Source organism: Podarcis melisellensis (assembly GCF_964234715.1).
Source record: "Podarcis melisellensis genome assembly, chromosome: 6".
NCBI classification, from domain to species: domain Eukaryota; kingdom Metazoa; phylum Chordata; class Lepidosauria; order Squamata; family Lacertidae; genus Podarcis; species Podarcis melisellensis.
Genome location: NC_138538.1, coordinates 38105797 through 38119924, shown reverse-complemented (window position 1 = coordinate 38119924; position 14128 = coordinate 38105797). Strand labels below are relative to the sequence as shown.

The window sequence follows — 14128 nt, the reverse complement described above, 5'->3', positions numbered from 1 at the left end:
TTGATGGTGCCTGTTCTCGGCTGTTGCAAGACACTTCTACATTTTCAGAGCTACAGACTGCTCTGCTACTAGTTTTCAAGGAAGACGAATAAGATGATGTTCAGACACACACACCCTGCAACAATATGATTTTTATTTTTTTAAACACACACATTCTGCCTGAGAGTTGCCAGTTTGCCCCTTCTGCTAGGGAGACAGTTTTCATACAACAGTTCTTTAAGAAGGTAGATGTGTGTCTATCTTCTAGCCATTTTGATTAAATATTTTGCATTGTGTGTTAGACAAACACATGGGAACTAGTACTACATATGAATTCCACCAGGTACAATGTTATAGTATAAATCAGTATGGCAGGGGTGGCCAGTATAGTGCCATCCAGATGTGACCAATGGCAACTATAATTCCAAACATCTGGAAAGCACCACATTAGCCACTCTGGACATATGGCATAATTATGAATAAATGCTGAAAGACTCTGGAGCTCCATACCAGAACTTTATGCCCTTCTATAGACTCCTTCTTCAAACTACTGTTAGAAGCATTTTGTTACTGTAACCCAGGAGTAGCCAATGTAGTGCTCTCCATATGTTACTGAACTTATGCTCACTATTGGTCATGCTGGCTGGGGATAATGGAAGTTGTAGTCCTACCTCTGGAGGCCTCCATGTTGGCTATCGTTGTAAGTAGAGCAAGAGGATTTAGTTTTTCTCTTTCTATTGAGACCAGATGTAATGAAAAGCAAGCACATAGCAAAAAACCAGTTTCAATGCACATTGCAAAAGAACCAGTTTCAATGTTTTCCTTTTGTGATGGCTGGATTCAAGCTAGCGTAAAATGTCTACATAAGCAGACATGCTGACTGCTTAACAAAGAGTCTTAAGCTTTCTGTGACAAACTTCCTCCAGATGAGGTGACAAGAACAGCTCACAAAACCAGGAATCTTCACTGAAAAACCATTTACTTCTCAATAGCCCTCCCCCCTGCAGTGGGGTGGGGGAGTACTAACCATTTTCCCTTTGCAAACAGCCACAGTGATACCTGGCAATTGATACCGCTATTTTCTCCCTGTACCCTTCTCCTTTACTTGAATATAATGGACCAAAATATGAATGCTGCCAAAGAAAAGAATTATTGTGTTTTAAGTGAATCGGCAAGATTGCTCTAAAGTGAGCTCTTGACTGGAGCCTTTATCTCATTGACTTGCTGGAATGGCTCTTTTTTATCATACTATTTATGGCAACAGACCTAACAGAGATAAATAGGTCTGGAGACAATAACATAGTAGCAAACAGCAACATATGGAGGAGCCCTGCAGGTTATAGATCCTACTGGACCAAGGAGAACTCTTTAGCAGTCTCCTTGTGGGCTCTACCTGCCACCAGAACAACAGGGTGGCTAATGAAGAAGGAGGAAGAGGAGGAGGAATAAGATCTTCCGTTCTTTTCAGTTTAACACGGAGACACTGTCATTTAGTAGGCACACCAGCTGCTGGATACTTTGCACACAAGACAACAGTCTTTCCTTCCATTTTAACATCGATTTTTTTTTAAAATTAGATTTTATGGAGAAACCAAGGCTTTCTGAAGTATGGCATGGAGAGATGCTGCTGAATACTGCTCAAAGCAAAAGGTAGAAAGGTTGAGATGAGGTGAACAGTGCTTCTCACAGGGCTCGGAACATCTTTGTTGCCACCAACTTTCACCTTTGATTTGATGCTGGTGGATCTTGCCGTGGTGAAATGTTACGGGAAGATAAAATCAAGATCACCATTCATTTCTAACTGAAAGCACCCATAGTAGTTTTCCTGACAGAGGTTTTGTGCATTAAAAAGCTGTGCGACAGGTGGGGACTCAACAAAGCAGTTTTCAGCATCACTTCAATGTCCATAAAAGGAAGAAAAATAGCAATCTTGAATAGGACTTGCACACAGGTTCTATAAAATATTTGGGAACCAATCTTCTTTAAGGTGGACTCAGCTGAATTGTCACTTATCAGATATGCTGTAGGAGTAGCTGTGCATTTTCTGCATCTGCAGAAGTTGAACTAGATTATCTTCAAGGGACCTTCCAATTCTATGATTCTATGAACCATCTTCTTTGTAGCAGAACTCCTGTGCCACACTATCTTCTGGTTCCTGCTTCAGAACTGACTCCAAACTCTGCCCTCTTATTTTAGTTAAGCTGTTTTTAGGCTCCTTTCCTCACTCAGCTTCCTGGCTTTAGCACCCCTCGTTTCTAACAGCAGCAAGCAGGCCCCTGGGGACAGTGTGAAGGTTGTTCCATATTCCAACATGCTCTCTTTTCACCAGCTTCCCACTATCATCATCCACCACCAACTTGTCTATAAGTGTGTGGAATTACGAGTTCTTCTCCAAATCCTAAAAATGAGCTATTTTGCATTTGTACAAAAATGGAAATGAACACTGTGCATGTGTCCAGAGCTTGGAAGAAGCAAAGTACACTCATGCATGCACTGCTGAATCAGATGTGAACTTTGAGAGCCCCAGCTGAAGAGGTGGCGGCCCGTAATTCACAGATTGGGAATAGTGAGTGACCTATAAATCTGCCTTACTTCGTCATCCAAGGGATCATGGCAAGGAGCCTCAAGCATTTAAAAGTTGGCCATAAAATGATATCACCATCCCTAATGTCCATATTCTTATCAGCCGCCTAAAAAATACAATGTGAACAACACCGCCTTGACCTCCAACCTCTTCTGTGCAGATCATTGAGGCAACTGACCCATCTGACAGAGGGAACATAACAATTAGAAGCAAGAGCTGACAACTAAAATACAAACATTCATGTGCTAAAAGCCTCCAAGCCAATAGGAGAGCAGCTCTGGGAACAGTAAGATTAACACAGTTATTCATAAGGTTCAGACTAGGGCTTAAAATATAATCAGTGCTCAAAGAAGACATTTTTGAGGCAGGAAAATTCTAAGGAGAGGCTGATAAAATATGATTAGACTGAACAGAGCCACTGTAGCATGTTCTGTATAAACTTGCAACTCCATGCTGCATTTGGCTGCCTTGGGACCAGTAGATTTTTATTCTGATCTGTAAACCTACAAAGTGTCACATCTTGCCTTGCATTTCAATTGTTACCTAAGAAGGGATTTTGGGGTTATATTAAGAATAGCTGCATGTCAGAACTGGGAATAAGGGTCCCAGAGGCTGAAATGTTCCTTTGCCACTGACTGGCTCTGTGGTGTTAATAAGTCATCACAATTATTGCAATGGCGCTTCATCAATTCTTGTCCCAGCTGTGTTCTGTTTCTGGTGATAGATGCCTGCAAAAACTTATTGCATCATAAAAACTTATTGCAACCAAATCAAAATGAATGCCCAGGAAACAACTAACATTCTATAACCTTCCCACTAACTTTGTGCAAATAAATCACGATGAATGCTCAATAAACAGGTCATCTGGAAGCAACCTTAGAAGTATCAGTGACTAAAGGATCCTGATCCTTTCTTGAGACTCCTGTTTGCTACAAGTACACCACAGCTGGCTGAGAAACACTGTTCTAATGGTGACAACTAAGGATCACCTCTGACAAAGCTGATTGATGTCAAGTCTATTGAGAAAGTAGGAGCAAGCGGGATGTTATCCAGTGGTTTCTTTCAAAACAAGTAAGACCCGAGTCTGTCTAAAAACACTGCCCTTTAATGGGAGAAGCTGTGGCCACTCTGCATTTACTCAGAGGGAGATTCTTTCAGAAGATTACTTCACACAACTTAGGGATGAATGCTAGCTTTAAAAACAGGTTTTCTTGCTCAGTAATGGGGCTCTGCCTGACTCAAATTAAGTACAGTGGTACCTCGGGTTACAAACACTTCAGGTTACAAACACTTCGGGATACAAACTCCGCTAACCTGGAAGTAGTACCTCAGGTTAAGAACTTTGCCCCAGGATGGGAATGGAAATCACACACCAATGGCGTGGTAGCAGTGGGAGGCCCCATTAGCGAAAGTGTGCCTCAGATTAAGAATGGTTTCTGGTTAAGAACGGACCTCTGGAATGAATTAAGTTCGTAACCCGAGGTACCACCATACTGTACTTTCTCTGGAGATGAGTATTCTTGCTTGCAGTTTCTGTTCTGTCTTCATGAATCACAAGTGGTTTTGTATCTGTGTAGGTGTGAACTTGACAGCAGCTGCAGATGTCATGCCAAAGTGGGAAAAGCCGATATGCCACTGACTCTCACACTTGCTTTTCATGCTTCAAGTGAGGGGCGGGGAACATTTCCTTGTGGCAAATGTGCAGGTTCCAGATATAGGGGCATTGCAGTGAAGGTGTCTCGTTTCCCTTTGAATGTTACACCAGATGCATGAAAAATAGATGTATGAATCAGTCTTGCATATCCCCTTTTCTTCTTTGGCCAAATGTTGGAAGCTACTTTCCATACATTGCTGACTGTCTGCCCATTAATCCTCAAGAAGGCACTGTCAGACAGCTCTCTGAGATCTCTTTCAGAACAGGCACTGGTCTATTTTCCGTTGCTGGCCTCCCTCATCTCCCAAATGACTCCTGACCTCTCTATTGTGGACACATGGGGGGGGGGGAGAAATATAGGCAATATTATGCTAGAAAAGACCTTATGCCATGGCTTGAACAGCTTAATCAAAAGAGACTGCAATTAGCTAGGTATTCCCTGTTTGTCTGAACAACACAAAGCAGTGAACCTGCCACACTTTCTGGTCAAAGAACAAGAATCCATCTGGAGGAGCAAAGGGTCTAAGGTTCAACTCTCAGCAAAACATGTTTTGCAGTGATTAGAAGGATTTTGCAGGAGTTACTGGTTCAACATCTGTGGTCTGTGCAAGGTATAATGCAGGAGGTCAGGCTAACTAATCTATTAATCTTTCGTTCTGGTCTTGGAACATAAGAGTCTGAACCACACAGTCTCAAACCTTTTCATACTGTGCCTATGCAGGTCAAGAAAAAAAGAACAGCTGACAGCACAATCCTATGCATGTCTACTCAGAAGTAAGTCTCTCTGCCTTCATAAAGTTTACTTCCTGGCAAATGTGTTTAGGATTATAGGCTGAACCTCTGCAAATGTAGCAAAGCTAGTCACTAAGCTTACCCTAGCCTATGTAGTGGTAGGATGGACCTATGGCATGTTTTAAGAGAGGTAGCCAACATGGTGCCTTTTAGATACTGTTGGACTTCAGCTTCTCATCAGCCCTAGCCAGAATGGTCAATGGTAAGGGATAATGGGAATTGCAATCCAACAACATATGGAAGTCACCACCCTGGCTAACATTGTTTTAAGGTACCCACCCACTACACAAAACTCTGGAGAAGAAAGGGCTTACACAAAGAGGTAGTTCCCAGTAGATTGCACCAGTAGAAAAGAAAGGAGGGAGGACAGAAAATAAGAGAGTTTGGATTTGATATCCCACTTTATCACTCCCCTTCAGGAGTCTCAAAGCGGCTAACATTCTCCTTTCCCTTCCTCCCCCACAACAAACACTCTGTGAGGTGAGTGGGGCTGAGAGACTTCAGAGAAGTGTGACTGGCCCAAGGTCACACAGCAGCTGCATGTGGAGGAGCGGGGAATCAAACCCGGTTCACCAGATTACGAGTCTACCGCTCTTAACCACTACACCATACTGGCTCTCAATCAATATGCACCCAGAGCTGATCATAATGCACAAAACATTGCTCTAAAATGGCTTAAGCCCTAACAGCAGCCCCTGCCACTGCCGTAACAACAACCCTAGTGACTTTAGCCTCAGACTTGAGAATCAGGCCAACAGGAATGTTGCAGAGTTAGATGTGGGGAATTTGCAGAAATAATATATTCATGTGATGTACAGTGTTGAAGGTGTATGGCAATTAACATATAATGTGAATTAATTGAAAATAATTAAAAAATTATTAATGGGAGGGGGAAAGGAATGTTGCAGAATGTGATCCCAAGATGCTTCAGTTTAAAACAATGTAGGTTTCTTCCTTCAGAGAGCCTTCTGAGCACCTATGTACTTATATATAGTGCTTTCACTTGCCAAATCTAGGCTCTTAATCAACTTTTACACCTTTAAATGTTGCAGAGAGATGGAGGGAGAGAGGGAGGGAGAACCACCCTTTCTGTCCGCAGCTTCCCCAGTTCCGGTAGAACTGTGATGTAGAAAGCTTTTGTTGAGAGGCTGCATGAAACTGGATGCTTAGTATTTTAGAAAACCCAGTGCTTATTTTTATGCCCAAACAGAAGCTGCACTTTATGGAAAACCCATCTGCATTTGCTTTACTTTGACTTCAAAATGGCACGAGGAGCAGGTTAAAGACAAAACTGTTTGTTGTCAATTTTTAATGTCGCAACGAGCCTTGGAAGTTAAATGCCTTCTGACAAAGTGGCATAGAAATTAGCCTGCTATATGCAGGTCTCTGATCCAATCAGGATATTTCATCAGAGCCTTCCTCTGCTCTCTCCCTGTCACTCTCTCAACACCTGCTGCATGGGCATTTTGCCAGCTGCTATTGTGTGGGTACCCTTTGCCTCCACCCCAACTGCTAAACATTTAATGGGAGTGCTGGCAACAGGCCCAAGGGGTTTTTTGGACTCCTTTCTGTAAGTGAACTCCAGGCCTCTCCCTCCTTCAGTCTTTGGGCACCCCTTCCGCTTGAGGCAGCATTGCCATTGTGGGAGAGAAAAAGATGCCAAACACCTCAATAATTCAGAGGCACAGCTTCCTAAGCTTTCCCCAGGATGTTGCCTAGAAAACCTTTATCCTTTGTCCCAGCAGACACCGACAAGCTCAGTGGAGAATAGCTAGGCTAGGAAGCCTGGACAATTTCATTACTTTGCAGGGTTTAAGCCAGAGACTGAAGTGTACAGCCTTTCTGAAATTTCTAAGTGGTATTTAAACAGTGATTCTGTTAGGTTACAATGTAAGGGAAGTGATTGATGCCAGGAAAGGCTGTTGGCAGGTGTGCGGTAGCTTGTTTTGTAGAAAAGAAATAGAAGCAAGGAGAAAACAAAGTACAGGAGAGACATTGCAATAAGATTGAACTGACAATCTTGGGCTAAAATAAGCAGGTTTTAGAGGAGATTGTGGCTGTTTCTGGAGTTTGATATAAGAAAATGTCTAATGAATGCATCACATTAATGGTAAAAAACACATGTCTATGTAACTTGGAAGCTGAAAATGATTACTATTATTATTTGAAAGCATCATAAGTTTCATATCATTTCTTTTCTATCTCATTTATTTGGGCAGATTTTACAGCCACATCACAATACCGATGTAAATGAAAATGGGATTATTGTGCTGATGTGACTGCCTGTGAAAATGCAAATGATTCTGCTCATAGTGTTTTTGAAAACAGTGCAAGATTTAGGGATCACTCAGATGCCTAAAATATGTGTGTATACAAGATTTAGTGTCCTGAAGGAACATTCCATGTTGCCCTACTCCTTTGCATTAATTTCTCTCTTACAAAATGCAGTATTCTCTAAAAGCTGAAAGATTTTTATCATATGAATTAAGAAAGAAAGAAAACAACAATCCCTAACTGGTATAGTGATGGTGGCTTTTAGAACTGCATTAATTAAGTAATAATGGCATCACATATGGAAGGAATTAAGAGGTATTTGAGTTGATCTTAAGATAATAATCACCAGTTAATGCTGAACTTACGTATGGTGCAGAGCACACCAACCACAGTGAGGGTCTCCTGAACTCAGACATTCTCCACAGGTTGTGTACTGTTCACATGATTCAACAGGAACCTGAGACACCTAGGAAGAAAGGGAATAAAGCAAACATTCACTCATATTGTTTGCACAATAAATCAAGAAAACAAGCTATGCACTGCTGAACTTTCTGCAGTGAGTGAACACATAAATTTTAAAATTAAAGCACATAACGTTCTTAGAAATGTAAGTAAATAGATTGCCGCTTCCCAACACTGCTTTCATTCTAATGTGGGCCCAATATGTGATGGATGCATCTCTGTGGGTGATGATTAGCTGCAGCCCTTAAGAAAGCAAGTGTGCCTGCTCCTGAAAAAAAGGGGGGAGTGGCACCCTGAGCCAAGGGTGCAAGGGACCCTTAGCTACACCTCTGTTTAAGATACTAGTATCCTTGTGCCAATATGCCTACTGATAGCAAAGTACTTCTGAACTGATACACAGGCCCTGGCTGAATGAAGTCCTCAGAGCACCACTAGTCAACTGATTTTGATTTCTTCTCAAAGTATTGCAGGTTGCAACAGTTTAGAATAGACTTCAGAGCTGGCCCACGACATTTTTCTGCATGCGATGGAACAGTAAATGCCATACCCCACAAGTCAATGTGCGCAGTATCCAAGCCTGGCCAAGTTATTTTTTTCACAGGAGATAGTAAAAATACAACAATAATATGTTAAATAACTAACATTTTGCTACCCTTTCATGACACCCAAAATCAGTTGCTTGAGGCAGCCACTTCAGTCTGCCAAATGGCAAGGCCACCTCTGTTTCACCATTTTCAAGCTTATTTTACCCACTGATGTCAATCAACAGGGGCTTAGAGTTTCCCCAGAGTCCATCAGCAGAGCTTTCTATCTGAACAGTTTATCAGACTGAAGCAATGCAGAGAAAAGTCAAAAGAATAAAATGGAAACCCTCAATCTTGACAAGCAGAGGAAAGCAATAGGATTCAAAATATTGAATATTAATTATTGTTGTTGTTTAGTCATTTATTCGTGTCCGACTCTTCATGACCCCATGGACTAGAGCACGCCAGGCACTCCTGTCTTCCACTGCCTCCCGCAGTTTGGTCAAACTCATGCTGGTAACTTCGAGAACACTGTCCAACCATCTCGTCCTCTGTCGTCCCCTTCTCCTTGTGCCCTCCATCTTTCCCAACATCAGGGTCTTTTCCAGGGAGTCTTCTCTTCTCATGAGGTGGCCAAAGTATTGGAGCCTCAGCTTCAGGATCTGTCCTTCCAGTGAGCACTCAGGGCTGATTTTCTTCCTTTTATTCAATATCTTTTCCATGTACAATGTACAGACAGGCTGACAGAAAGTGATTTGCCAAAGACCAAGTAACGAATTCGTGTCTAAGGAGAATTCCTGGTTTCCTCAACCCACATCAGATTTCCCCCTCAAAAGATCACATTAACTCCTGGACATTCATATCCGTGGCAGACTGTGGGGTCTCAAATTTCAGTGGCGCCCTGTGTGACACCAAAATTTGGTGCCCCTCCACCTCTTGAGCTCAATTCCAAATAATAGTTGTGGTGTTCCCTGCAGCACCCCTGAGGCTCTGTGCCCAGTGCAACCAAACTCATTGCACGCCCTTAAATCCGCCTTTGTTCATATACAGCCATTCCCATGGAAGAAATGTAACAAGGTGTTGAGTGGTGCTGAATTTTCATCTTCCTAACTGAAGAAGAATCAAAAGCCTGGGGAAATAATTCATTAGTGGGGCGGGCACATTAGCAGCAGTACAGTTCCGTAGAGTGGCACAGATGTCTATTCAGATGACAAAGGGACCATGCAGAGATATGTGTTACTTTATATGTTTACAAGCAGCGTCCTTGATCACAAATCTGTAGAGGTGAAGGGATTCTCTGCTGGGTCCAAACTAGGAGAATGTTGGAGACAGAATGCTGCATTGGAGCACATGTTCCAGAGATTTCCACGGACATTTCAGGCAGCACATGAAGCACCAGAAGAGCCATGCAGCCTAGCAACAGGGTAGCCCATGCAGCAAGAACTGCTACAGCTTTTGTGTTTGAAAATGTAATTATGATAGAAGGGTAAATTCAAAGGAAGAGGTGGCAGAACAGGATGGAAAGCTGGCAACCAAGTCCGGCCAGTCAGTGCCACAAGCTGGAATAAATCAAATACCCATTTTATAGATGAGGGCTGCTGCATTTGTGTCTTTATGGGGCCTGTAAACATTTCTCTGAACAAAATAACAATCATCATGATTACTGCTTTCAACTGCATCGGCACAAGGATAGCTGTACATCAACCAACAACCTCCTCGCTGCCTGCTGGTACTTTGTGTAACTGCGGAGAAGCCTAGCAGGGCCAGAGAGCAGGGTACAGCCTGTGCTGACAGATGGCCCAGCAGTCCAAGCTGAACACATCAAGGATCGATTCCTGGCTTGAGCAAGAGAAACCTGTCTGCTAATGCCTCAAGCAACACTTCTCCTGGCACAGCTCCGGATCAAAAAGCTGTTCCCACAAATGTCGAACCACATGAATTACAGCAGACATGGGTGTGACCAGGAGATGGCTGTGTATTCCACATGGATCTGAGAAAATGCACTCTGCCTTGTTTTCAGGCAAGACTTCCTCCAGGGAAGGGTCATAGCAAGATGTGGATTAAAAGAGCCATGCACTCATTGATAATGTAGTGTTGGGAAAGATGCTGGAAGAGGAAGATTAAAGGATCAAGGGATTCAGCAACTCCCTTACAAGGGAAGATTGCAATGTCTGTAGGTGAATTGGGGGGGGGGGAGGGTGGCATGATAGAAGTTTGTAAAATATTACAAGGTGTTAAGAAAGGGATCTTTAAATGTTCTCTTCCTCTCTCATAATACTGGAACCCTGGCCACCCAATGATGCTGAATGGTGGAAGAGTCAAGACAGACAAAAGTAGTTAAACTTTTGTTTAACTCTTCACATAGTTAAAACTACAGAATTTGCTTGCCCAATATGTGGCAATGGCTGCCAACCTGGATGGTTTTAAAAGGGTATTGAACAAACTCATGGAAGGTAAGTTATCAATGGCTACTAGTCATCATACATATATCCTACATCCAGCAACATGCTTCTGGACATACTACTGGGGAAGCACATAGATGATGATGATGATTTGAATTTATATACCACCCTTTAACCAAAGATCAAGATGCCTTTTTCCTTCATGTCCTGACTTAACCAGATCTTTTTCTGTTTACCTATCAACTGATTTGCAGTTCATAGACTAGTTAATTTGACTGGGGACTCAAATATTATGTATATATGTGGAAGACACATTTCTCCTTGAATGGTATGTTTGTTGAACTACTTGGACTTGATATAGGGAAAATGAAGTTCTGCAAAGGAAGATGAGTAAGTTACAGGTACTTTTTGTATATTTCTGGCACCATATACATAATGCTAATAATAAAGAGAAAGAAACAGGCAAGGAGCTAGGAAGAATGTAAAAGAAAATGAGCTTCTGGGGTTTTGACTGGAAATGAAGAGAAAATTAAAGTTTTATGCCCCTCCCACTCTCAAAAAGCTTAGTGCTCCAGTAGGTTTGAGGAGATTTATTTTTTTAAAATTCCTGCTTCAGTTCCCCTCTTCCATGCATAAGCAGAGCCTGCTGTATCTGTTACACTCACCAATGGGCTCTCATTCTGCCTTGCTATCCAAATATAGTTCTTGTGCCGAGTTAACTAAAGGAAAGAATCCAGACTCTTTTCCCCCTCTTAATTTTTCTGGCCCTTGTGAGTGATGTCGGCAACTGGCTAAGAATTAAAACAACTGTCTGCGTTGCATTTGCTCCGTTCGTCAAAACACTGCCCAGCTCCCAGCAGCTGGAGAGTCAGAAGCTGAAAGGAATCAGTGTGCCTTGGAACAAAGGCCACTTTCACGCCAAATACTGTTGATACAGTGGGAACTCAGTTCCTCTCTACATTTGAAATCAATAAGGCCCCTATTTTTCTTGTTTCCTGGGCCCTACTTAACAGATTTCTCCAGAGGAAAAAAATGGATGTGTGTAAGTGAGTAAAACGAAAAGGGTATGAAGTCAGATGCAGCTCAAGTCCCCTTGGAACAAGCAAGCAGGTGTAGCTATCATAAGATTCTTGGATCTTATTTCATAGTCTGACCCTATTCTCAAGTTAAATGAAAGGTGACATTAAGTCACTTGCTAGGTGAAACAATGCTCTTGTTCGATATTTGGCAGTCGGGCAAAAATATATGCACTGATAAAGTAGATAGAGGTGAGTAGTGACTAAAACGTAGGCGGTATCTTGCAGGAGGCAAGGAAAAGAAGCTTACTATGGTAGGATTGCCACAGTAAAGTTCTCCATATTTGGAAAGCCTAATCTGCATGGGACACAGGTGGCGCTGTGGGTTAAAGCCTCAGTGCCTAGGGCTTGCCGATCGAAAGGTTGGCGGTTCGAATCCCTGCGGCGGGGTGCGCTCCCGCTGCTCGGTCCCAGCGCCTGCCAACCTAGCAGTTCGAAAGCACCTCCGGGTGCAAGTAGATAAATAGGGACCGCTTACCAGCGGGAAGGTAAACGGCGTTTCCGTGTGCAGCTCTGGCTCGCCAGAGCAGCGATGTCACGCTGGCCACGTGACCTGGAAGTGTCTCCGGACAGCGCTGGCCCCTGGCCTCTTAAGTGAGATGGGCGCACAACCCCAGAGTCTGGCAAGACTGGCCCGTACGGGCAGGGGTACCTTTACCTTTACCTTTAATCTGCATATTGTGGAAGTAATTTACTAATTCTGCAAACTTTACACTTAATTTTAATGAAATTATTTTGTTTTAAGTATCTAAACATGCAGCACATCACCATGCAAGTAAATAAGATGTCTGCATGCAACTGAGTGGAGGATTGGAGTGGGAAGAGCTTGGAGGTGGGCTACTGAGCTAGTTTTACCCCTGCAGCAATTTGAGCAATGTTCTATATACGAGATTTTTCGCCGAAAATCCACACCACCTCAACCCACTTCTAATCTGTATTATTAACTGGACTGAATTGCAGGGCTGTTATAAACGACTCTTTCTCAGTCACAAGCACACACATATGTAATATTAAGGGTGGTGGTGGTGGGGAACAATTTTTTTAAAGTTAAAAAAGAAATCACCTTTTATATGAAGTAAGACCTGAGTTTGAAACAGCATAAATTACTTTATTTTATGCGACCTTCTGTCAGGTGAAGAACCTTGCTGCTGTCCTATTATTAATTAATTAATTAAATCAATTTCTATACCACCCTCCATCCAAGGATCACAGGGCAGTTTACAATATACAAACACAAGAATACATACCATAGTAATATAGAGTAGCATAGAGTAACACAGTAACTCCTCTCCTCTTTTTAAAGGAAGTAGTTATGATCTGTAATTTTTTCTTATCTTTCTGCCACTTTGTGTACTCACAGGCATCTCACTGTCAAAAAGTTTCTCTGAAGTCTCTCTGGCACTTTTCAGTTACAAGAATTCCATTTGTTCTGTCTTGAGACTCTCGCTTGTCTATATTTGATATAGGTATGCCTGCATTCTCAGTTGTTTCATCCATCACCAGCTCATGACTTGTAATGCTCTGCAGATCTCTTCTGTTGCTCTTGTAGACAGCTGAACCATCAGTCTGAACCAAATATTATCTTGGGGTCATATGTTACTCAGTCACTTTTGCAGGTTTCTACACACCATTCTGACAGACAGTAACTGGGTCCTTTTGGAATTTCATGATGCAAAGTAGTTTCTGGTTTTTCTTGCAGGTTTGACATCTGATACCTGTCTGTTCCATTTCTCCTATACGAGAACCTAGGCCTGGCTAATCAACAGCTATATGTATCCTTCTTTTATATACCCCTGTTTGCAGATGGTTCTCATGTATGATATTCAGTACTCATTATATTAACTCTTGAGGCCATTCTCTTATTCTATAAAAGTGATTCCATCATATATACAATTACTCAAAATAAATTTCAATAAGCAAGAGTATCTTCTGAAAACAATGTTGGCCTAGAGTTGATCCAGCAGGGGTTTTCTTACATAAGAAATGCAGAAGTGTTAAGTAGAGTTTATTTGTTTCACACCTCAGTCTCCTGTGGCATCTTTTTACAAAGCAGATACAGTATTACATGAGATGGCTACCATACCCAATCTCTAAAAATAGCACCATCAGCTACTAATAGCAAACTCATTATCTGTGTGTCAATCCTTATGTAGCAGAAACAGCCGGCCCTGTGCTGAAAATTTCTCAGTAAGAACAGAAATCACATTAAAAAATTATCAAAGTGGAGAGAAAAATCTGGTGAAATTCTCATGAGTGGGACACAGGGTTTCTGTAGTGCTTACCTTAATTATGAGGTGATGGATGCATGTTTGTGAGTGTCCCTTCATTCAACAAAACATCTTGTCAATAGTCTGTACCAGGGGTAGGCAACATAAGGCCCA

At 42.2% G+C, this 14128-nt stretch overlaps 1 protein-coding gene across 2 annotated transcripts in view; it reads right to left on the bottom strand.

Moving 5' to 3' along the window:
• PLXNA2 (plexin A2) overlaps positions 1–14128 on the bottom strand; it is a 392250-nt gene that overhangs the window by 158814 nt on the left and 219308 nt on the right. For both annotated transcript variants that reach the window (XM_081916268.1, XM_081916269.1), the window contains exon 5: positions 7649–7749. In XM_081916268.1, the coding sequence (XP_081772394.1) occupies positions 7649–7749 (101 nt within the window). The remainder of the gene's footprint in view (positions 1–7648; positions 7750–14128) is intronic.